At 50.0% G+C, this 23,974-nt stretch overlaps 1 protein-coding gene across 1 annotated transcript in view; it reads left to right on the top strand.

Annotated features, from left to right (window-relative positions):
• Positions 1–23,974, top strand: part of LOC128277307 (neuronal acetylcholine receptor subunit alpha-7) — a 55,006-nt gene that overhangs the window by 1,355 nt on the left and 29,677 nt on the right. Inside the window, exons 2-3 of the mRNA XM_053015755.1 lie at positions 9,969–10,210; positions 19,404–19,448. Of these exons, the coding sequence (XP_052871715.1) occupies positions 9,969–10,210; positions 19,404–19,448 (287 nt within the window). The remainder of the gene's footprint in view (positions 1–9,968; positions 10,211–19,403; positions 19,449–23,974) is intronic.

Genomic DNA, 23,974 nt, shown 5'->3' with positions numbered 1-23,974 from the left:
CAGGTTGGCTGCTATCGATCGTCGACCGATTTCGGCTCCGAGTGACGGGATACGATGCAGGTTGCAGAGTCCAGTCCCATCGCCCCCGTTTCGATCAGAATCGTGATCGCCCAAGTGGCGTGAGAGAGACGGAGGGGAGAGAAAGAGGGGGGGCCTCAGTCCGGTCCAACGGAGATTTCCGTAGGACGGTAGAAACAAGTAGGTCATGAGTGTGAATTAATTATAGGCATCCGGCTGGACAGCCGGCCTCGGGCTGGTCGATTGAATTTTCGATCGCTTTGTTCGCCCGGTGTCCCTTCCCGTCCACGACCAAGCTGGCCCCTTGCGGCCCGATACCGGTCCGGACAGGGTGACCCAGGTCGTCGTTGTCGGCGAAGGAGTGAAATGGCAAAACCCAAAATTTGTTTTATGAAATACAGCTACAGCGCGACAGCGACAGCTACTGTTATTACGCGCATCTAGCGCAGCAAAAGGATTTCTGGTGAAATTGGAAAACAACACCTTTATTAAGCACCCGAAAACGGCCGAGTTTTGTTCCTGGCAAAGTGTGTTTACCTTGCGAGTAGTTCATCACTCATCGACATCCAGTTCAGTCATCGTATTTTATTGGATGTTTATGATGACGAGAATCCTAAATGCAAAAAGGGCTTGGGTGCGTGCGCCTGGATGAATCACGTCCATCGCGACCAAAGCGAAATATTCCCTGTTCATAGGTTATGTTGTGCATATGGTGGGATACGAAAGGTGTGGTGTACTATGAGCTTTTAGAACCTAGTTTTAGATGGACAACGCTTCCGAGAACAATTAATACCGTTCGAAGCAAGCGTTGCTCATCAAGCGACCAGAATCTGATGAAAGCCGTGATAAGCTCGACCACACATCACCATGCATGCGAATTCGAGTAGTCATATGTTGTATTTGCTGTAGTTAGGCTACAATTGTCGAATAAAATTCGCATGACTTAATTCCATGTCTTAATAGTTGTTCCGAAGTCCTGTCCTGTTAAAAAAGTAGTAGAACATTTGAATTTCTGCGTGCCTCTTTTATCCAATTTTCGATTTTTTGTGGCGTTAGGTTGCTACACATGTCAGTGACTCTTGGTGAAAAGTTCGGCCATTTTGAGTAATCCGTCAATTTTTGACAGCCGTTTTGCTTGGACGTGTTTTGGTTCATCGGCGATGCCGCCTTCACCTCCTAAATCGTATCGTAGCGTTGTCCTTTCAATGCCTCCTTCAGTTTCTGGAACAATAAAAAGTCACAGGGCGCCAGATCTAGATAATACGCCAGATAGCTTTGGCATTATTAGTGTGTTGTTTTGGCCAAAAAATCATGCAGAAACCACGAGGTGTTAACAGGAGCGCGACAGCCAATTATGGGTTTCCCATAAATCCGAGCATTTGTGATGGATTCCTTCAGGTGAACTGCGCATAACTTGCAGGAAATATTCTTTATTGACCGTTCTATCTTTTGACAACGGACTCATGTTGCACCACGACCCTGCAATCGAAAAAAACTGTAAGCAAAACTGTTTACATTCTACCAAACTTGGCTTTTCGACGTTCACATCTTCTCGGCCCTCTGAATCAAATTTGAACCTCCGATAAGCACTGCTTCTGGTCTTAATAGCTTTGCCATAAGTCATAGTCAACATTTTGAATGCGTTTGCGCTCTTAATTTCGTTTTTCACACAATATTTGATAAAGATTCTTTGCCATCAATTTATAGGAATAGAGAAAAATCTACGATGAGCCAAATCTTGTCCAAGCAAAACGGCTGTCAAAAATTGACAGATTACTCAAAATGGCCGACCTTCTCACCATACGTCACTGACATGTCTAGCAACCTAACGCCAAAAACAAATCGAAAATCGAACAGACGTAGCCCGCGGAAATGCAAATGTCTTACTACTTTTGGAACAGCCCTCGCCTTCCGGTGTCCGCTCCGGACACCGGATATTGAATCCGGTCCCTCTTCCGCGGGCACCACGGTGATCGGTGTGGCCGACTGTGTGGCCATCCGGACCTTAATGAGCGGATTGCCTTGCTGCGCTGATAAACAATGCACGAAAGCGGAAGGGGGCGGGCAGGTTGGCCGGAAACGAACGGATGCCCAATATGGCGATCTGCCCGGCGATTGAGTTTGGTCCGCCCCAAGGAACGCTGCGACAGCGTTGGAGCCGAAGGTTAAACAGTCAAAGGCCCCCGCCTGGGGGGTGGGGGCGTGCCAGGATCCCCGTTCCCGGTCCCGGTCCCGGTCTTGGCGTCCCTTCGCCGGGGTAGCGCTGAAGCACTTTGCTGTGCTGCAGACAGTTTCCTGAAAGGCAGAGGGCCAGAGCGAGAGCGACACCATCGAATCCCGTCGTTGTCTACTAATTCCCGCTACCCACCCCCACTCCCCGCTCCCCGCATGCACCGCTGAGGCTGTAACTCACGTCGCGCGCCAGGACCTGACCGCAAGAGATCGGTGCGCGCTGCCAAGACACACACACACACACCATTCTGGCCCTCCATTCTGCCCGTAACAGAGTGTGTGTGTGTGTGTGTGGGCCACAAAAACCACAAAATACTTTTCGGAACGGATACCGCCGGAGGGGCACGCAGGGGATGGTGGCGCGACAATGGCAAATGTTGCAAACGGAACGCGCGCTGCAGATCCAGATCCTTATTTCTGGACCATTCTATCGACTGTTCTTTCTCGCTCTCTCTCTCTCTCTCTCACACACACACACACACTGTCTCTCTTTCTCTGTCTCTCTCGCGCTGATACACACACACACACAGCGCGAAGCTTAGCGAGCGCTTTTTATCTTTCCGACTTTCTGCTGCATATCTCTACCCGTTCGCATCGGATCTCCCTCCTTCCAACCAGTCGCCACACACCTCCCCCTCGCTCACGCTCGCTCCCTGCTCGTCGTCGTCGTCGTTGTGTCACACTCACTCCATTTTTGGGGTCGACTTTCAAGCGCGATTGCCGAGGATGAGGGGATGAGTCCATGAACCGCCCTGTGTCTGGCCGTGCCGTGCGCCGTTGTTTTGGATGCTGTGGCTTGGTTGGTTCATTCATTTGCGGCAGGCCGTGGCTAGGCTAGGCGCCGCCATCCGGTAGGGGGGGCGGGGTGTGGTGAGTGAGGCTCAATGGCTCGGGGAAGGAGTGAGACTCCCAAACAGAAAGGAGCATAATAGGGAGGAAAAAAACTGTTATACTTCCCCTGCATCCGCCACCGCTGGTGTGCCCTAACCACCCGCCATCCCCCACCTACTTTCTAGCGATAATGTGTGGGCATGTGTGTGTTTGTGTGCGTGTGTTATTTTTTATATAAGGTTGGGGAAAAAGTAATCAACGTTTTGGGCGTCAATTTCACAACTATATTTTGACAGGTTTTCAATGGTCCGATTTGCGTCAAACAGGCACCATTTTGTTGGAAAATTTGTTGCCTTTCTAAAAGTATCTTCAACCTGCCTTTCTTGTAGAATTCTTGTTCGTTATTGGCGAAAAACTCGAACAATATTTTTCACAATCCTTTCATCACTCAAGAAATTTTGTATTGCTCGAAAAAGGTGTCAGTCGTTTGGTGCAAGGTCCGGAATAAACGGCGGATGCATTAAAACATTCCAACCAAGCTCGAGGACTTTCTGGCGAGTCACTAAAGACGTGTGTGACATTTTGTTGTCCTGATGGAACACAAAACCTTTTCTTTTTGTCGATTCTGGCTGTTTCGTCACTAGTGATAGTAGAGATACGAATTTAGTGTTCGACCACAAAATAATTCATAATAAACTATTCCTTTCAAGTCCCACCATATACCCAGTAGAACCTTCCTGACCGTGAGTCCTGGTTTGGCAACCGTGTAAGCTGCTTCACCACGCGTAGGCCATGATCATTTTCCGACAGTATTGTCGTATGTATCCCATTTCTAACTCCCAATACCCATCCGTTTAAGAAATGAGTCGATTTCATTTCGTTTGGCCAAAAGGAACGCAAAAAGAAGTTCGATCCATCACGTTTTTTAGTGTTAATTGGTGTGGCTCCGAAACATCGAGCTTCTTTGTGATTCCAACTTTGTGCAAATGGCTTAAAACTATTTGATAGTTGCCAGTTGCTAGCATGCCAATCAACTTTGATTATTTCTGTGATTTTATCGACATTTTCGACGACGGGTCTGCCTGGGCGAGGTGCATCTTTAACATAACAAAAAAAACGGAAATGGGTCAACGAAATCAAAATTGCACATAGCTAGCTGTTCGGGTATCGGCAGCATAAACATCTTGCAAAATTTCAGCGAGCCAGCTTGAATTTTCGCCCTTATCAGACAAAAAGTGTAAAATGTGGCGAATTTTCTTTTCGTTGACCTCCATTGTTTACACCCTGTACGGGACAAACGAATGAAACAAACAATAAACAGTGAAAGCAGTTTGTAAGGATTAAAGCATAAGCTTCAAAAAGGAACCTAAACTTGAAACTGTACGATCGATACTCCACCAGATATCGACCGCAGAAAGGCATCTATCGTGAAAAACGTCCATGACTATTTCCCCAACCTTATATTTGTTTCAAAAGGACACCACCATACCACCCGCTCCGTCTTGTCTGTGTGTGTGTGTGTGTGTCACTGTTGTAAAACCGCGACGGTGGCAGGCAGGGCCACGAATATGCCTATGTGCCACGAGAGTGAGTGTCTTGCGGTGTGAGTGAGTGTGTGCGTTTATCGCCAGCTTACCGCCTTGCATTTCCCCCGTACTCCCACTCTCTCTCTCTCTCTGTCTCACTGTTTGAATTTCGCGTCACTGGCTGAGGCTGGTTGAGGTTGAGATAACTGCGCGACGCTCTTTATCGGCCATGCGACTCCGACGAATCCGATGGAGATGGTGATGGTGGTGGTGGTGGTGGTGAATGATGATGAGGTGCCCGATATGCACTGCACATAATGTGCACTCACAGGCTGCACTCATCCCGCCGGCACACACACACACACAGCCGGGCACACGAAACAAGGTCGTTCATCCCGCCTGGCTGGCCGTGTCGCGGCTTGGGGACTCGTTTTCGATCTAACGAGCCCAACGACTGCGGGCTGTCACTCTGCCTGTGTCTCTCTCTGTCTCTCTCTCTCTCTCTCTCTCTGTGTTGCAGGAGTCGCCTCCTCCGAGTGCGCCCGCGCTGTTCATTTGCAAGCCCCGTCGCTGGCTGTCGGTTGCAATCTCGCATCGGATGCGGCCGAACGCATCCTTACGAGTCCCGGGACCCCCGGAACGACCGGTGACAGGCCGCCACTTCAAACTTCCTTATCAACGGCCGCATTGTGGGCTGCCTAGAACACTAGGATCGCTCGACCGCAGGACGTCGGGGGCGGCGAAATGTCCGAAATCAGGAGCTGCTGGCTCCCTGGCCCCAGAATCGGTTCAACGGCGTTTTCCCAGCGGCGTTTGTGTGGTGGAATGTGTAATACCACCCCCCCGCGGGCCTCCCGCACCACCCACCAGCAATCTCTTCACGTTCTCTCTCGCACTCTTACTCTCACTCTCTCTCTCTCTCGCTTGCTCATAAGTATGCGGCTGAAAACCGTCAGTCAGGCGCGCTGAATGCTAAGTGGCTCTTTTATGTTTTATGCATCACTTCGGTCCAGCAGCACCCTCCCCCCCGGGGGCCACCCCTCACCGGCCCACGGTGTGTCATCGTTTTCAAATTGCACGCTCCCGCTCCCCGCGGGCAGAATGGGGGCGCCGGGTGCTTTACGAAGGCGCCGGGTGCTTTGAGAGTACCGGGAGCCATTAAAGTTCGCTTTCCCGTCGACTCGCCGGCCACCCACACCACACCCCCCCCCACACCGTTTTGATTTCGTCTTGGAATTGGTCGCTCGTGCGGGGGGTAGCTGGCTGGCTGGCTGGCTACGGGGCGGGTCGTTGGCCACACGACAAACGCGAGCAAGCCGACCAAGAACCGACTCAGCAACTTGGCAACCCCTGGCAAATGCTGTTGGGGGGTTTTGGCAAACTTCCGACAGCATCCCATCTTGACCAGTTTCAAGGATCTCTGCTCGGCGCTATTACTAACGCAGGAGGCGCCAGACGGAAGCAGAAGACGGACCGTTTTGCGCTGGGGGCGCTCCAATTGGCGAACTATTTTCAACTTTTAAACGACACCGGAGACGGCACCATCAGAGCGACTGGGGCTCAGCGACGCTTAGCTGGCTCAGGTAGCTCCAGCGCTAGCTTTACACACGCCAGGGGACGCCATTCCGGGCGGCCTGGACCATATGTAGCGGGCGGATGATGTATTGCTCCCCGGTAGCCGGGCAGAGAAAAATGAGAAGCCTTCCGAGCGACCGTGACACATGACACACACACATGCAGGTAACGAGAGGGAGAGAGATAGGGGGTGTAGGAGGGCGAGAAGTTACCACGAACATTCGTGGGAAAGTTTAAATGCTCGTCTTAAATTCCGAACCCACCGAAATGTCCTCGATGGAGGCGCCTGGTCTCGCGTGGCTTTCCGATGGAGGCGCATGGTCCGTTTCGTTTGAAGGCGTTACACATCGGCCGGGGGGACCTGCCCAGCCCTGAAATACACCCCAACCCACCCAGTGGCAGTGAGGGCTAGCGATACGGGCACGATACGGTGGCTCGGCCCGGCCCAGAAAGCGACCCGAGTATCCGTATCCGTTGCGGAGTAAAATAAATAAATAAATAAATAAATAAAATAAAGTCCACCCACTGGGAAATCGATACGCAAAAGGGCTTGGCTCCCTGCGCCCAGCAGCCGACCCACGCCACCCGACCGACCCCGCCTTGCCTAACCGCTAGGGCTAGGGCGCGTTCGCAAATATGTTGATTTCCGGGCCCATCCCATCCCACACGCACACACAAACGCGAAACCCACTCACGAGGGGGGTGGGGGGGGGGGGATGGGAGTTCCGCTATCGCTCGAAGGATAATCAAACAGAGCTGTTTGCTCTATAATTGGCCTCAAGATGTGACTTCCGGTGGCCGGCCATCCCCATCCGGTGGGTGGTGAGATCACGGGCCATGGGCCATGGGCCATGTGTTGTGTTGTTTCTAGTTCGCTTTCCTCGAATTTATTTTTCCAACTTTCCGACCCCTCGACACTCAACTCGACGGGATGTAACCGGGTAACCCGGAGTCGGAATCGGCGGTCCCTTCTGTTCTGGCCGCCGGCGGTCCGCAACTTCCGCGGTCCCGAGTCGGCTCCACGTATCATTTTCCGCCTACGCAGCCATTGACCACGGGGTGTCACGGGCCTTGTCACGGGCCTTGTCACGGGGCGAGGCAAGCAAACACGCAGCGTTGGAAATGACGTTTCGGAAACCAAACCGAAGGTTTCAAAGTCAGCCAATTCGGCTAGCTCGCCAAATGAATGCTAACCGCTGCACCGTGGTCAACGTGGTGGACTCTACGGATACGATTCAACTATTTCGATGAAAAAAGGGTACAATAAAACCGGGAAACTAGAACCCTTGAAGAAGGCGCCTGTCATCTATAATTGCACCTAAGCTGAACTGAACTGAATCTTTATTCAACTTCGTGCTGACTTGTGACTCAAAACTTTGCTACTGCCCCAAACAATCGAGGACTGTCAGATCCTGGTTTAGCTCCTAAACATTTGCATAATATGTGGAATTATGAGTACATCTTCTTTTTGAACGACTCTTTCGAGACGTTGAATATTAGATTGATACATGTTTTCGTATTCAAAACGCAATATTAGAGCTGAGAATCGCACGGTGAATAATGCACAAGACATCTTACTGTTTCTGAGCTTGTAATATGGCAGAACCCTCTAAAAATCGCAGGTTAACCGATGAAGACCGTAAATTAGTTATTAATTTGAGTATTTGTGGTAAACTAACTAACAGGGATATTGCACGAATTTTCGACAAAATCGAGCAAGCAATCGGCAGCAATAATCAAGCTGTACGAAAATGAAGGACATATTCATCATATTGAAGCTGTTGGGCGTAAGAAATCAACACTAAATCGAGTTGATAAACGTACACACGTGTACATACTGAATATCTCTTCCAAAAAACCATTTTCGATCTGCCTAAAATATTGACCAAAAACGAAAAACAGGAAGTAAAGAACTCTCTTTTGAACATGTTATTCGACGTAGCCTATGGAATGTAGACAAATCTGGCTTTTTTCTGGAAAATTCCGCACCTAACCAAGACCAATTCGAAAAATGAACGGTATTTTACTATTGGCATGCCTAGAAACATCCCTTTGTGTGAGAAAAACTGCTTTGAAGTGATGAACTTTTGGTATGACTCAACTATCACTATAAGGAGTTGAAATTTTCTGCTATATGGGGTCTAAATCATCATTAAGCCAATTTTTCATCCTCGTATTTCCTAAAATATTTTGTGTTCTTAAACTAAACTTCTTTCCACCATCCACTGTATGTAGAGACTCTATGTATCGATTAATAAGAATAAAATCTTGATGAAAATCTATTACCGTTCCTCAACATGCTACCTTGACCGGCCTCGATAAAACCAGTACATCGGTTTCTGTTGCTGATGCAAACGGTGTTCGGTTTTATTGGGGCCGTTCAAGGAACCAGTTGAATCCGATCGATCCGATTCATTGTTTTAGTTTAAAATTTGACATAGTTTTTTTTTAAATATGGTTTAAAAAATTAAGAAAAACACATTAACATAGGAACAGAAATTAGTCAAATTGAGGAAAGTTCATGCTGAATGAGACACCAGAGCGGCCGGCAATTTAGTTATCGGAGCGATCGGCAACTTAGTGCCAAATTTTGTAACCTCACTTCCGCTTCTTAGTGATACAAGAACATGGACCAGAGATGTTGCTGAATGCCATGCAAACAGCAACCACCGGCTGCGGCGGGGTGTTTCGGGCCAGTGCCCGTCGCTTCCTTTGTTTCACGGTGAGCGTTACACGTACCGCCTTGGTAGCCTTCGCCCATCAAGGACCGTCGGCGTCGGGTGCAGCAGCCTGCCAGCGAGCGGAACATCCGTTTCCTATAAATTGGGATTTTATCACCCGAGGCAGGTCCCACCGGTCCCACCATCTTTCCTCCCCCCCCCCCCCCCCCCCGGGGGAGGTCCCGGCCTTTCTCACCTGTATCTCAACCCCCGCCCCCCAACCTGCGCCCATCTGCATCTGGCTTCGCTTCGTGTTGCAAAAATCAATTCCTAAAGGCCCTGGACCGTAAAACGGCGCGCGCTCGCGCCCGCCCGGGTATTAGTGTGCCATAATATTGGCCCTCCATCTGTTCCTTCGGTGCCCCTCCTGTTCACCCTCGCCCCCCCCGCGGGAGCCACCGTGTGGAACAATAAATAAAATTAACGACGTCTAAAAGAAAATTGATGGGGTCTTCAGGATGGGCGCCGAGCGCCATTACGTTATGACATTTTAGCGTAGCAGCACCAGCAGCAGCAGCAGCAGCAGCAGCAGCATTAGTAGTGGTAGTGGTCCTTCCCGAAGCCATATTTCACTTATTAAGAACCATTCCGTACCGTGCACTGTGTGTGTGTGTCCGTAACTTCTCCATTCGCACGTGGAGTCGAAATTACGTTCATCAATCAAATCTACCGTCAACCAGAGAAAAAAAAAAGAAACAGAGAGAGAGAGAGGTCAATGGTCAGGGAGAAAGGGACAGAGAGAGAGAGAGAGAGAGAATATTTGGCTGTTTTTTTCTGAAAAACGAAGCGCACAAAACAATAACACACATCGCCTCGTGCGATACACACTTTCAAGAAAATCGCCCAGCCAACGCAGGGATGTTCTCGTCGTCGTCGTCGATTTCTGACTTCGCTACCTCTGCTTCCAACGCCGAGACATGTGTGTGTGTGTGTTTGGTTTATCACTTCCGGTATCGCTCCACCATAGAGATTTGTTTGTTTCGCGCGTCTGGCGTGACGGTTTGACGTTCGGACCTTCTACGCATCGACGTCGATGGGCTTCCGACTGGGAACTGGGAACTGGGAGCGGGAGGGAAGCGCTCGTTATTCGATCGATTGCCCCTTGGGGAGTTTGAGCTGCCGCATTCATTAACACACAATCCTTGTACTTCCTTTCTTCCCGCAACAGTGATTGACGCTGGCTACCACGAGAAGCGCTTGCTGCACCATCTGCTGGACAACTACAACGTGCTGGAGCGGCCCGTCGTCAACGAGTCGGACCCGCTGCAGCTTAGCTTCGGCCTGACGCTGATGCAGATCATCGACGTGGTACGTACCGCGCAGCCTTCCGCTCTAGCCCTAGCCAATTTCCCACAGGACAGCCGGCCGAATCGACCGCTTTCTGCCGAGCTGTAACTGTAATATTGAACCGTACCAATATGGGGCTCCCTGGTGTGGCCATTAGACGCGAGAAGGTACGGGTGTGAGTATGGGCTTCACCGTAAGCTTCCAGAAGACATCGCGAAACGTTGCCCACGGCGACGGTTAAGCCGTTGGGTGGTGGCGAATACGTTCGCATAGATTTCATATCTCGCCATCGCCTTCGCCATCTGCCCTGGGTGGTGTCGTGAGTAATATATGCAATATCCTAACGCCCTGATATGAAAGACCTAAACCTGGCGGACGTTTGGGTTTGGCGATTTCGATCCTAATATGGCGCGCCGGTGTGCTTGAACGCTTCCGCTTTTCATTTTTCATCGCCGGAACTGTGCCAGGACCGGGCGGACCTCGTCCGGAACATGGCACCCACCACCGGCAATACTACCACCATGAATGATAGATACCGTTCGGTGTAGGGAATCAATTCACCTCAATCCGGCACGCTGTGTTTACGCTTTCGACCGGCGAACGCTAAGAAAGGACTCGTCCGCCAAGCCGGTGTGAATAAGTGAGCGGCTGTATGTAAAATGCACACAGCCCGCAGCTCCTTGCCCGAGCTCGCGCGTTTTAATCATTGGACCCCAGGAATCGGATAGCCATACGCGACCCAAAGGCGATCGATAGCCGCCCCGGGAAAAGCGCGCTGCCGCACTCGCTCACCGGAAGCGACCGAATGAATTAGTCAGCGAGGTCCGTGGCCTACTTGGCAATGGCAGTTACTTGTATGAGCTGGCGCGCTGCACTCGCGGCCGCGGTCCAACTCGCTTCGACATGGTTCGGCAACCAACTTCCAACTTTTCATAACGCCACCCGACCCAAGCCAGCCAACCAGTGAACCAGATCTTCAATCTCTAATTACATTACATGACATACAAAACCGTTCCAGTCGCGCATCCGGTTCTCCGCGAGTCCCCGAGGTTGGGGTTCCAAAAATATATACTAGGCTGTTTAATAAGTTCGTATGGTCGATAAGAAAAATGGTTTGGTTTGAAATGCAATTTATTATTCAGTATGGCCTTTTCTGAACATCAATACACTTGTTCCAAGGAGACTCCAATTCATAAATTCCATCCCTGAAGTGATAAACTGGAATGCCTGTAAAATACGCTTTCGTAGCTGTTGTGACGTCATAACTTGTTGAAAAACGCTTTCCGCTCACGATTTTTTTAGATCTGAAAACAGATGGAAATCGCCAGGGGCCAAATCTAGTGAATACGGAAAATGTTAAATGTTCTAACGAGTGGTGTTAGCCGACTGTGCAGGTGTGTGTTTATTCATATCGCTCGGTTTGACAGATGCCAAGGTTGTTACAAGCTGGGGTGAAATTACTCTATTTCTAACAGAAAATACCCCAACAATTCGAACTTTAACTAATGCCCTGATGAAAGAAGATGTTTTCCTTCTTCAAACCGAGTCTTTTTTCACGAATTTTCTCCTTCAGTTGGTCTAAACAGTTACAACAATAAACAACAATAATAGAAATTTTTTGTTTTATCAGCTTTTCAGCAGTTCCGCTTACAAAATTTCGTTCGCATCGCAAAACACTGATGCTAACACCTTGTTGGGCGATTTCTGGACAAAAACTTGTTTCCGAGCCGAAGAACCAGGTTTACACCCCTCTTTAGCCTCTTGTTTTGATTCAAGATCATATTGTTAGACCCGAATCTCATCCATAGTGATGAGTCGATGCACAAAGTCCACTTTATCCTATCGAAAACGCTTCATATGTTGTCAAGAAATATGCGTTCGAATGTGTTTTTAGCGAATGCGGTACCCATTTTGCAAATAGCTTTCTTAAACCCAATACTTCCGTCAAAATATTGTTTATACTGCTCAATGAGATGGCTAGGCCTTATGCTGAATCTCTTTCAGTGATTCGATGATTTTCCAATACGATATATTGTATTTTTTCTACGATTTCAGGTGTTGTGTATGGTTTCTTACGTTTTTACATGGATCGCCTTGAAGGCTACTACGAGCACGTTTAAACTCAGAAAGCCCCCCTTTTAGCCCCCGAATTGAAGGCGAAGAGTCCTTATACACTTTTAACACTCGTTCATAAAACTCCTTTTCTTTTAAACCTTTCAAAAATAAAAATTAAATCACTGTACGATACTTGATTTTTTCCATTGTACAAAATACTGTGGCATGTCGGTACTAAATGGCTTCACATACGTTCATATGAAGAGTGTACCAATATAACAAAAAAATATCAGACTCGTAGCAGCGCTCTCTGTTACCGACCATACGAACTTATTGAACATCCCAGTAATTGTTATCGCCCCTTGTTAATCGGACTTGCTTCCAAACTCAGACCCTATTGGGGGGTGTCCCATACACCGAACATCTGGAATATCTGGTGTGCTTTTTAGGCGACCCCGGCACACATTCTGGCCACATTATCCGCAGATTATCGAAACGGCGACGCAGATTATCGAGACCAAAAAGCCAACCGCAGACCCGGCAGGTATTTCGGGAGTTTCGGGTTCGGTTCGATCGCCGGTTCCGGTCCCGTGTGCCGGGGATGCTAGGCGATGGGTTACCGCGAAACACTCTAATCGCGATGGGGGAAACTGGTAACGAACCTGGCGTGTCTCACCAAGACCCAGTATCGTTGCTTCGTTACCAATTTTCTCAGCTTGGCTGCTACTGTCAGACATGGCGGTACATGAACTGTCCCCAAAAGCAGCTTCTTTTTCCCTGGAGCTGGTGCGGGACCCAGAACTGAGGAGATTTCAGTAGTCCTCGGGTGGGTAATAAAGGAACCCTCGGGCGCACATTCCCGTCGGCGGATTGAAATGGCCCTCGGAGCCCTGTTGGATGCTGCTGACCTAGTTCCACATGCTCCATTCGCTCTCTCTCTCTCTCTCTCGCGCTCTCTGTGGTCGCTGCTCTGTGTGAGGGCTTCCGTCAGCTCCCGGCGACTGTGCTCACTTTGTCTTTAATTTTCACTTTGCATACGCCACACACACACACACACCTCGCGCACAAATGCTTGAGATGGCTGGCTGGCTGGAGAACTATCTCGCCGTGTGGACACCTCGCCCAGAAACAAGACAACAATCGCCTCTCAGCCCATTGGTTAATTAGTGTGCACTGAGAGTGGCACTGCCGCGGCCAGCGCGCGCCTGGAAAAGGACGTCACAAGGCGCCCGTTCTGTCCCGCTGGCTTCGGGACCCGAGCCCGAGATTTGGCGTGTGATGCTTCACTTCAGTGCCTGAAGGTGGTTTGCCTGAAGGAGCGAGAGAACTTCTGAGTCGGACGACTTGACGACCGACTTGGAGCTCCGGACAGAAATCTCTGAAAAATTGGAAACAGCACACAACAAAGGATGCTTCTCTCTGGTGTGTGTCCGTGTCCGTGTGTCCGGAATTGCTTGAGCAGCCCTGGCAGATGACAAATCGGGCACGTCGTCGTCGTCGCTTCGGCACAGCTCCGTCACCGGAAGGCAACATGGTCATCATTGTTACGAGCAAACATTGGTCGGCAAACATCCCTTTCGGCCCCAATTTGGTCACAAATTTGGGCTGCGTCTGCGTGTGTGTGTGCGCTGGGCCTTTGTTCTCTGGGCCATGACTGCACGTCACCTGTTACCAGGACCCGGTCCCGGTTTAAGGCTTCCGAGTCCCCTGCGGGGTTTTTTGGTCAGCTTGTACGTAAGTAGCTTCTGGAGCTTCTGGAGTGGACTGACTCCGGAATGGAGAGGAGAAGCCTGAACGGTGTGATTTTTAATCTGACCCGTGATCAGATCCCTGCACTGTGAGGCTGCTTGCTTTGCTGCTAGGTTGCTTGCATTTGCAAAGCCGCAGCATCGACACCGAGGTGCCTCCAGGGTTCTCGGCTTTGATGCGAACAGGAGGTCAATTAGTATCACCCGGATGCGAAGAGCTTGGTCTTGGTAGGAGTTGACCACAGCCACAGCGCTAGTTCATGACGTCCCATTAGCTCGCGCCCTGAGCTCGCCCGTGAAGGCCGGCAAGGCAGAAAAAAGGCGGCCAACTTCGCGAGCGTGTAAGCCACACACTAATCCACTGGCTGAAAGCTTCCTAAACTCTCGTCCATCACTCACGGCGGTGGTACGCGCCTTCTTTCCGCCCCGGTTCTGTTGCGCCTTTAGTGCGCCGCCTGGTCCGCCTGGTGATTAATGGGGCTTAATTTATTTACCCTCTTGTTACCCTAGTGTAGGCCGTGTCCCCCGCAACTGCTAGTATTCTGTTATCGTTGCCCCCCGCCGGCCCGGTTTGTTGTGTTAGTCTCGCAACCGTGAAGTCGAAGAAACAAATTGTCGCGGGGCACTTGCGGACGTTAAAATAGCTTTCGCTCATTTTTCCAGCAACTTCGCGAAAGTGCTCGAAACTGCTCGAAACTGCTCGAAATTCTGGATTGGGACAGTTTTCGTTCATTTTGCTGCAGGCAACAAATCAAACTAGCAGGGTAGCAGCAGGACAGGTTTGGGAGCTTTTTCGATTAAAGTTGACCTGACTTGGCCGCCTTGGCATGGCAGCAGCAGCAGCAACAGCAGTCTAATTATGTGTGGCCTGCCCTGACAGCGCCCGACGTAACCGGAACGTCGGCTAACCGCAACCAACACTTCCCAAATATTGGCCACATGTCGTCGTCCGCGTCGTCGTTCTCGTCTGCTGCCCGAAGTCTTCTTGCTCAGCGTCGAGCGCGACGTCAGGGCCAGGGAACTGGGAACACGAACACGAACTTCTGCGAACACCAGGCAAGCACGGAACTTTTGGGCGAGACACCGAGACCGAGGCATGTTGCGCTTAATGCATATTTCCTGATTTATATGCAAATGCCCCGAATATCTGACTCATATATTTCTCCGGCCCAAAACGGTTCTGCCCGTGGAAGTGCGCCAGAATGACCAGGAAGTTATGCTCGCCCTCGCCCGCCCCCCTTCGAAGCGTGTCGGCGGGCATATCAGCGACCGGTCAGGTAGACAGCTTTTGTGGCGGCAGAGTTCTAGAATTTAATTAAGCCACCGCTGCCGTCGGGACCCGGCCGTCGAGAACATTGTTTTCGTGAAATGTCCATTCCGAAACGTGTGGTGATCCGTAGACAGCCGCCAGGAAGGCCGCTCAGTGCTGTTTGTTGCCCCCAATGCAATGCCCGATCAGGCTTCGGTTGCCCGATTCGAGCTCCTGATGCTGAGGGCGATTTAGTCGTAGAAAAATTAGTTCCATGCAGCGCACTTGAATTCAGATCTGCAGATGCCCTGCAATCCTCCTCAATCCGAGATATTGTTGGAGCAGGAGTTTGTGTGTCCGAGCCGGTGAAAGCGTGCAAAGCATTTCGAGTGAGTGTTTGCTAGCTGTAGCTGGCCGTGGCCGAAATTCCAGATTTCTTAGCTCAAGACCCCCTCACTGATGGTGGCCGTTTCTGTGGACCCGAAAAGCTTGCTCTTTCTCGCATCGAGAACGGGATCAAATCGTCAGCTGGTCGAGTTCCCGTTAGCCTGTACACGCCCGACTCTGAGAGGGAGACCAAAATGAGCAAAAGTCCTGGCCCCGGCGTTGTGGCCTGGGGGCAGCGGGACGCGGGGAAAACTTTAACAAATGATGCCGCCTTGCGTCAGTTTCTCAACAACACTAACCTCGGACCAACACTCCCCGAGTTTCGCCTCAAGCCACCCCAGAGTTGGGCCGCTCCCAACGAAGTCCCAACGAAGGCTGTTGTTTTGTTGACTTTCCGTTAGGGTGCCCCGGCAAAGGCAAGGACACCAAGATAGCGTGGCGGTCCTTCGATCGATTCGCCTTCACGGCACGGCGCTACCGCTGCTCTCCATTCCGCCTCGCGCGGCTGGCCTCACTGCGTTTGTCGCACGGGTACGGAACGGAAGCTGAACAGCAGTATCTTCATCTTTAACTCGAATTAACCTTTCGATGGTGCGAGATCAAGAGCGAGAGAGAGCGAGAGAGAGAGAGAGAGACAGAACCAGCATAAAAAAGGAAACGATGTCACGCGCTTTCGCTACCCAACGATTTGCCCAACTTCGTTTGGTCCTTTTTTTTTTGCTTCTCTCGGCCACTTATCGGGCCTTCCGGGAGCCCGGTTTTAGTGCCTCGCCACTTCGTTCGCGAACCTGGCACCGAGGCACACGGAGCAAGCGGCTATCCGATGGTTTTTTTTCCCCCCAGTTTTTCGTCCCTGCCTGCCGGTTTAATTTGAAACATGAAGAAACCTAATTAAAGCACGACCCACCCACCCAGGCGGGGGAGCTAAAAAGGGGATGCGATGCGTTACGATGCGTCTCGACGCCACGTGCGCCACGTACCCATTTTACTCGCCAAACGGCCGCAAACACAATGACGCGGGCACCGGAAACGTGCTCCATTCTTCATCGGCCCGAGCCGAGCGGGAGAAAATTCATCAGCGGCAGCAGCAGTGACGGGAAGCCGAGCGCGGCTGTAGATGGGCGATTTACTGAGCATAAAGCATAAACCCCCCGGCGGGAAGGAAGATCCAACAAACGGCGCGCAATATTTCGCCACTTCCGGAGCCGGGAGCTCGATAGGCCGGCCTGTTGCCGATTAAACCGCAACCGGCCGGGCCGGAGAAGAACGGATTGCGTGCGGTTCGGCCAGCGACCGACCGGCGACCGACTACACCGTGACAAGGTTCGCTTGCGGTGCCGGTACCCGGCGCTCGTTGGCACACCATTAATCCTACATCTTGATTAGACATTTTCGGTCTAAAGTCACGTCCGTCTAGAATTCGGAGACCAGCGCCTCCGGGATCCGGGCAGTAAGGAGCCGGGGAGTCATCTTCAGCCACTTAAAGCCACAGCAGAGGGTTGGAGTGTGGTGCGTCAATGGATGCACCGAAACGAGGCACACGCACCTCAGCGAGATGGTCGAAACTCTGGAGGGTCCAGATCAATCGAAGATCCCCCCCAGGTTTAAATGGGAAACATAATAGGCTTCCACAGCACAGTTATGAGCTTATCATTTGATGAAAAACGCTTTCCACGCATGATTTGTTTTAGGTCTCCTTCAGCCACTGGATGGTTTTCCAATACGTTATCCTGTAATTTTTGCTACGATATCAGGTGTTCTTGCTGATTTTGGACGTCCTTGACGTGGATCGTCTTCAAGGCTTTTACGACCGAGTTTAAGTTCAGCAACCCATAGTTTAACTTTACTCGTTGAAGGCGAACAGTCCTTATGTATCAGGAACTTGAATTGATAATTACGATTTTTTTGCCCAACAAAAACGATTTATTTTGTTTAACAAAGTTTTTTTTAATTCTTTAAAATATTGGCCACCGCTAGCCACTACTTTCTCCCATCTTTTAGGTAGTTCCTCGATTCCGTGTCGATAACACTTCTCAACTTTCCTCAGCTTTCCAATCAGAGACGCTATTTTCAATACTTTCATAATAAGTTAACTCCTGTGCTGCCAAATCGTTACTCATGTAAGAGAACAAATACTACAGCTAACAGAGGGTTAACAGTTTCCATCCGACATTTTCGAGAGAGATTTTTACCGGTTTTGCGATGACGGGTCGTATTGAAAAATCAGCTTATCATGTCTTTTATCACATTCTCGTCGTTTTATGGACAAAGCTTTGCTTCGAATGCATTAATTGTTGTTGATGGGGTTGTCCTTCAACAATTTCATTAGGTTTTAAAAGCTCACACTACACCACACCTTTCATATCCCACCACAGTGAATATTTCGCTTTGGTTGCGATGGACCTGGATCATCACACTGTATTCAGGGCTTTTTGCGTTCAAGATTCTTGTAATAACTCCCCTTTTTATCACCAGTGACGATTCGGTACAAGAACCCCTTTCTTTTCTGCCGTGCAAGCAGAAATTCGCAAATGGTTTTCCTTCTGTCAATGTCTCTTTTTTCAATTCATGTGGAACCAATAAGACATTTTTCTAATCAGTCCTATGGCACTCAGACGATGGGAAACTGTCGTGTGGTCTACTCCTAACATTTCTGCAAGTTCTTTTTGCATCTGACACTCTTGGTCTTGCAAGCTATCTTCAGATGCTTAAAAGAGGTGTTGTTTACACTGTTACCAAACAATCTATACTGCGTTATATGCGTAATGACAATAGCTGTCAAACACATATTTCATTAAAAAAATCATAAAAAATTAAAAATGTGACATTTAGTGAGTAATACCATCCATTGTAAAACCGCACGAATTAAGTCATAAACCTAATACTCTCAACATTCGTTCATAATTTTTCACCTTCCAAAAATAAAAATACTCTGACACGTCGATGCTAAATGAGTTGTAAATAAAGAATGAATTCACAGATTGAAATGAAACTTCACACACGTTCATACGAAGCGTGTGTACCAACAGCAAGACCAGGCTTATAAAACTTTGAAGGAATCGAACACACACACACACACACAGCTACAAAAATCGAAATTGGAATCCTGAGTGGCGCGTCCGCCGTGCCGAGAGGGACCTTCGTTTTAATAAGTTTTCGCCGCGCCGCGGCCAGCGTTCGTCGTGATTTTGATTTGTCACACAGTTTCCCCGTTCCAATACCCGCTCCTGCTCGGTATATTAGCTGGCTAACCTTAGCGTTCACCCCGCTCGACCACGGCCTCGGCCTCGGCGGTCGACAATATGGTTTTAATTAGTTTTTATGAGCAAATATGTTCGGGAAAAAAAAATCGGGTTTGACCATGAAGGTTGACTCGCCTAGTTTGCGACGATATTCCTCAGCCTCAGCAACTCCTCTATGGCTGTGCTCTTTCTCTTTCCCTCTCTCTGTCTATTTATCTCACTCATTCGCCACCTTCGGGAATTTGGTGACATTTTTGAGTTCGCCAAAGACTAGGACGCGGACCAAACGCGGTCGGAATCGGTCGGTGCGCCGGCGGCCATGATGGTGCTCCCTCTCTCTCTCTCTCTCCGCCACTTTCAATCTTTTGCTTTCTCTCTGTACGCCGAATTGGGAAAAGTTTAAAATGCAGGAAACGAAAATTAATCATCGGGATCTGTCCGGGAGCGTGGGTTGGTTGCGAAACCTGCGAAAGACCCTACTAATCGATCGACACTAACTTTGCTCTTTCGCCGTCTCCTATGTCTCGTTGCAGGACGAAAAGAACCAGCTTCTCATCACGAACATTTGGCTGAAATTGGTAAGTTTTGCCTGCCTTCGATTATCATTCGACTAATGTAGGGTAAATTTCTGTGGTGTCCGTCACTTCGGCGCTGTCAAGCTCTCAAGGTACGTTCCGCGGTACCAGGTGATTGTGGCGATGTTCCGTGAGTGAGCCACGGAAATTGCCACGCAGCAGCAAAACCATCGATTCGGGCGATCTTTGCCGTAGTTTGAGCGGCAAACAATTGTCAAACAAATGAAGACGAGCGGTCCCGAGCTGGAAGCGAATATGAGGCGGACTGTGGCACAGAAGATGTGCCACAAAAACTAGGAAGAAGCAAACATCACTAATGGTAGCCGTGCCTACATGATATGGATACATTTAATTGCCGTTGCCTGTCACTGACAGGAGCACCGAGAGCCCGGTTGGTCCTGCGGATCGGCCGTACCCAGACAAGTGACAAGCAAAGCAGCCGGTTGTCATGTCACTGACTCTGCTTCATCCATTTTTCTCATGCCTACCCCGAGAGATGGGGGGGGGCTTCAAGTAGCTCCTTGTCCGATCGGCCGATTGGCCCACCAATCAAACGCAGTTCGCCTGCGACCCCCATGCGAGCCTAACAATCAAGTACAGACCAACGCCGCGTTCGCCATCGAGAAGTCGAGCAGCAAAGCATCGGATGGTCGTCCCCGCAAGTGCTGGACAACGGGCTGTTAGGCCAACATATTTTTGACAGATGCCGGGCCGAACCGGGACGGGCTCATAAAGAAAGTGGTTGGAATTGCCTGTCTGGTTCGCGTTTATGGCAGCACTTTCCGTCCACACATTCCGACGAGTTTGGGACACACTACAGAGGTCGGAGGTCGCATCATAAACCGGACACAGCTCGCGCCCTAATGGATGGCCGAGGCCGGGCGTCGTAAACCTTGCTGCGAAAGTTCTATGTTTTCTCTCGAGACCGAAATCGCACGGCGATTGCCGTGCGTGAACGCGAACTCGATGCCATACTCCAAACCCCGATCAAATACACATCATATCTTCCTGCGGCTCACGAGTGGGGCCACTTCTCGGAAGTGTCTGTGCCCAAAAGTCATCGCCCTCTCGGTGCCGGGGCGCAGTAACTTGCGATACGACGAGTCAATCGACGGAGGTCCGTATTGCGGAATGAATCCACCAAGACCGAATCCACCAGCCGATCTCTCGACCCGCCAATGGCCTTCGTATTAAAGAGTGGTTCATTTATGATCTTTATATTCATTTGGTTATATAATAAAACGGCTGAATATTTTTCTGTGGTTGAACTTTTATTTGAAAGTTTAATTCTTAATTTCTTTTAATGTAAAACAATTTTGGTCAAATGTTCACCACGGCAGGCTTGGCATTAGCTCATTCGGTCGATCTATTTTTGAGTATACTAGGTGTATGCGTCGGAAATCGGGAACTTAAAAAGATGGCTGTACCTGCCGATTGGGACTTCCCTGTTTTGCTGTTCATTCATCATTACCTTGTGTTGACATCAGGTAAACGATTTCAGGTCGAAAAAAAAAAATATTTCGGCTTGCAACCCATCTTTAAAAGGGTTAAACTAAGTCAACATTTGTGCCTGAAAATGACGGTTTGCGGGGATTATAATTTTTCTGCTCCTCTTGAAGAAAACTGCTTCGGAATCGCACCAAATGCTTGTCGCGACTTGTGTTTGGAAGATCGCAGTTCTTTAAGTGGTTTAAGAAATTCTAAAATGGCGATTTTGACTTTACAAAAAAAAGCGTCCAAGGACTCCAAAAAACGGACTTTCTGATGGGACAGAAAGGTGTGGTGTTTCACAAGCTCCTAAAACCTGATGAAAACGTTAATTCTGATCGCTAATGACAACAAGTGATCAATTTGAACCATGCATTGATCGAAAACGACCAAAATGCCGTTCCAGTTTTTTAAAATGGAGGCCCCTGGTGGCCCGTGGCAACAAGCACCAGGCGCCCCAAAAAACAAAACTGTTTCAGGATACTATCAAATCACTTGGATGGGAGCTGCTATCTCTCCCCGCGTTATTCACCAGACTTGGTTCTTTCCGAATATCATTCATTTTCATCGATGGGACACGTATTGGCTGAGCAGCCCTTCGTTTTTCTACAAGGAAGTCGAAATGGGATGACTAATTAATTTACTTTAAAAGTCGAAGAATTCTTCCATCTGGGAATCCATGATTTCGCAGAGAGATAGTAGAAATGTTTAGCTAGCGATGGCACATACTTTGAATAAAATAGAAAATCGCATTAAAATTTTATAAACGTTTTTTGTGTGTAAAAAATCCCGATTTTTTACGCATACACCTAGTATTTTCGGTTGTATCTGGTCCTATTTCGGCAATATCAACTTGAATTTGGGTCTTGAGGTCGTCAATGGTTGCTGGTCGTCCTGTTGAAACCGAATGCCGCCCAAGTTCTTAGCTTCTCAGCATTTTCTGCAACCAAAATTGTATTTTATACATAAATGTAATGAATTAACCTTTCGAATGAATGTTCAAGCATCTAAAAATATTCAGCCATTTTTTTGTATAACCAAATCATAAATGATCATAAATGAACCACCCTTTAGATGCCTGACTTGATCCTTTGAACGACCTTCCGGGCGACGATTGAGAACCCGATTCGGAGTGGTTCGGAGCGATCCACAGTCGAAATGTTCTGACAATTAGAGGAGCTGTGCCTTAGTTGGTGAAAAGGCCCAACCTGGTCCCGTTTTTGTCCCCGTCCGGGTTCGAGCTGCGGGTCGAATGAAAACTGCGAACGTAATAAACTTCCGGCTCATCCACCGGCGTCGTCCTGCCGTCTGCGTCAGGTGAAATTAATGAAATGGTACGAAATCTTGCCACGAAACCGGGACCGGGGACACTGGTTCTGGCCTGCCTGCCGACTCTCCGAAAGCGGGCCGCAGTGTCCGCTTTCGCCCGTTCCGTTTATCAATATCCTTTCCCTCGGGATCGTAATGGTGGTCGGAAGTGGACGGGGCCCAGATAGCGTCTCCGCAACAAAATTCCAAGCATCAGCCCATTTACTGGCCAATCGCTGCCCTGCCCCCACCAGAACCAGAACATCCCCCTCCTTTTTGGGGTGGGCAATGTTCCGGCCACCGCATCCTGTCGACCCAAGCACATCATGGCACTTTCTGTAACCAAACGAGAGGGGAAAAACCAGGAAAACCCCCGAAAAAAAAACCCACAATGCCGCACCATTTCTCCGCAACCCCCGGGCAACCCCCCCCACACCGCCAGCGCGGAGAAGAAACTCGCAACAACAAAAAAACCGAAGGAACCCAAGAAGAAGAAGAAGCGTGAAGCGCAGCGCATTAAGTAAGAAGGAAGCAAATCTAAAAGAACCTGCTGGAGGTGCAGACCCCTCCCCCCCCAAAAAAAAGGTCGGCTCGTCGTCAGCTCCCAAAGAAGCCGTTCCGGAGTCGTTGTGTGTGTGTGTGTGCCGCAGTCCGCAGTTTTTCCCTGCGATGTGAGGTCCGAGTGGTTCGGTTCGAAACGCTCTCTCACCGAGCAGAGCGGGCCGAGAGCGCAGATGGCGTTACACAGGGCGGGCACAGGGCAAGACAGGTCCCCCGAGACCTGGTGGACCTGGCCGGCCAGTCTACTATTCCGCTCCGATCGAGGAAATTATGATATTTTATGGCCACGGAACTGGGCTGGGTTGGGCCACAAAAAAAAAGGCGAAGGAGGCCGAAAAGGATGCACCCGCAGAGCCCGCAACCGCCGGATGCCCGCTTAGAATACGCCATTTTTTTGCACCTACTACCACCACCCCACCCCCATCCCCGGTTCGGCTTCGAGAGGGTTGGCACCCGGAAGGCTTAAGGCCACGCGAAAATAAATCCCTCAACTGACAAACGCCCTTCCCGATATAATGGCTTCGACGGGGAGGGCGCTCGAGAGCAAAGATTGCGCTCACAGGGCGATGGCAGGGTCGAAAAAGGGCAAAAGAAAAAAGTGGATCCTAACACCACAAAGGAGTCTCTTGTGGGGGTGCGGGGGCTTCTTGGGTTCGGCGCGGTCAGGTGCCAGCAGCGGTGACCTGCGGCGGCGGAATCGAAACCCAATCAAGGGGGGTCGCGCCCGGAAGGCCACCAATCCCCCCGACCCCACCCCGCGCGATAAAGGGTCGGACTTCCGAGCAAAAAACATCATTTCATCGTCCATTCTCATCAGCGCCATCAGCGCGGGACGCAAGCCGTTATCTTCGCCGTGTCATTACCATTCGACGGCAATTAAATGGCAATAACCCCTTTCGGCGAACCGATCGACGGGTATGCCGAACGTAGCACCCATCGTCGCCCGCTTCACGCCCGCCATCGTCCAACGTACCAAAGTTCAATTACCGACCTCGGTCCGACAGCAAAACGCGACCAAAATTATCCCAAAAAACCCCGACCGGGAAAGCTCGATTGATTTGCCGCTCACATTTGCCTTGTCGGTATCCTTCATTCCTCCCCCCCCCCCACCCCCCACGCCACCCAAAAACCCTTCCTCGGGGTCGGGCACCACCTTGCGCGCCGGGTTCCGG

This window comes from Anopheles cruzii, chromosome X (assembly GCF_943734635.1).
Source record: "Anopheles cruzii chromosome X, idAnoCruzAS_RS32_06, whole genome shotgun sequence".
Classification (NCBI taxonomy): Eukaryota; Metazoa; Arthropoda; class Insecta; order Diptera; family Culicidae; genus Anopheles; species Anopheles cruzii.
This window is presented reverse-complemented; position numbering and strand designations above follow the sequence as displayed.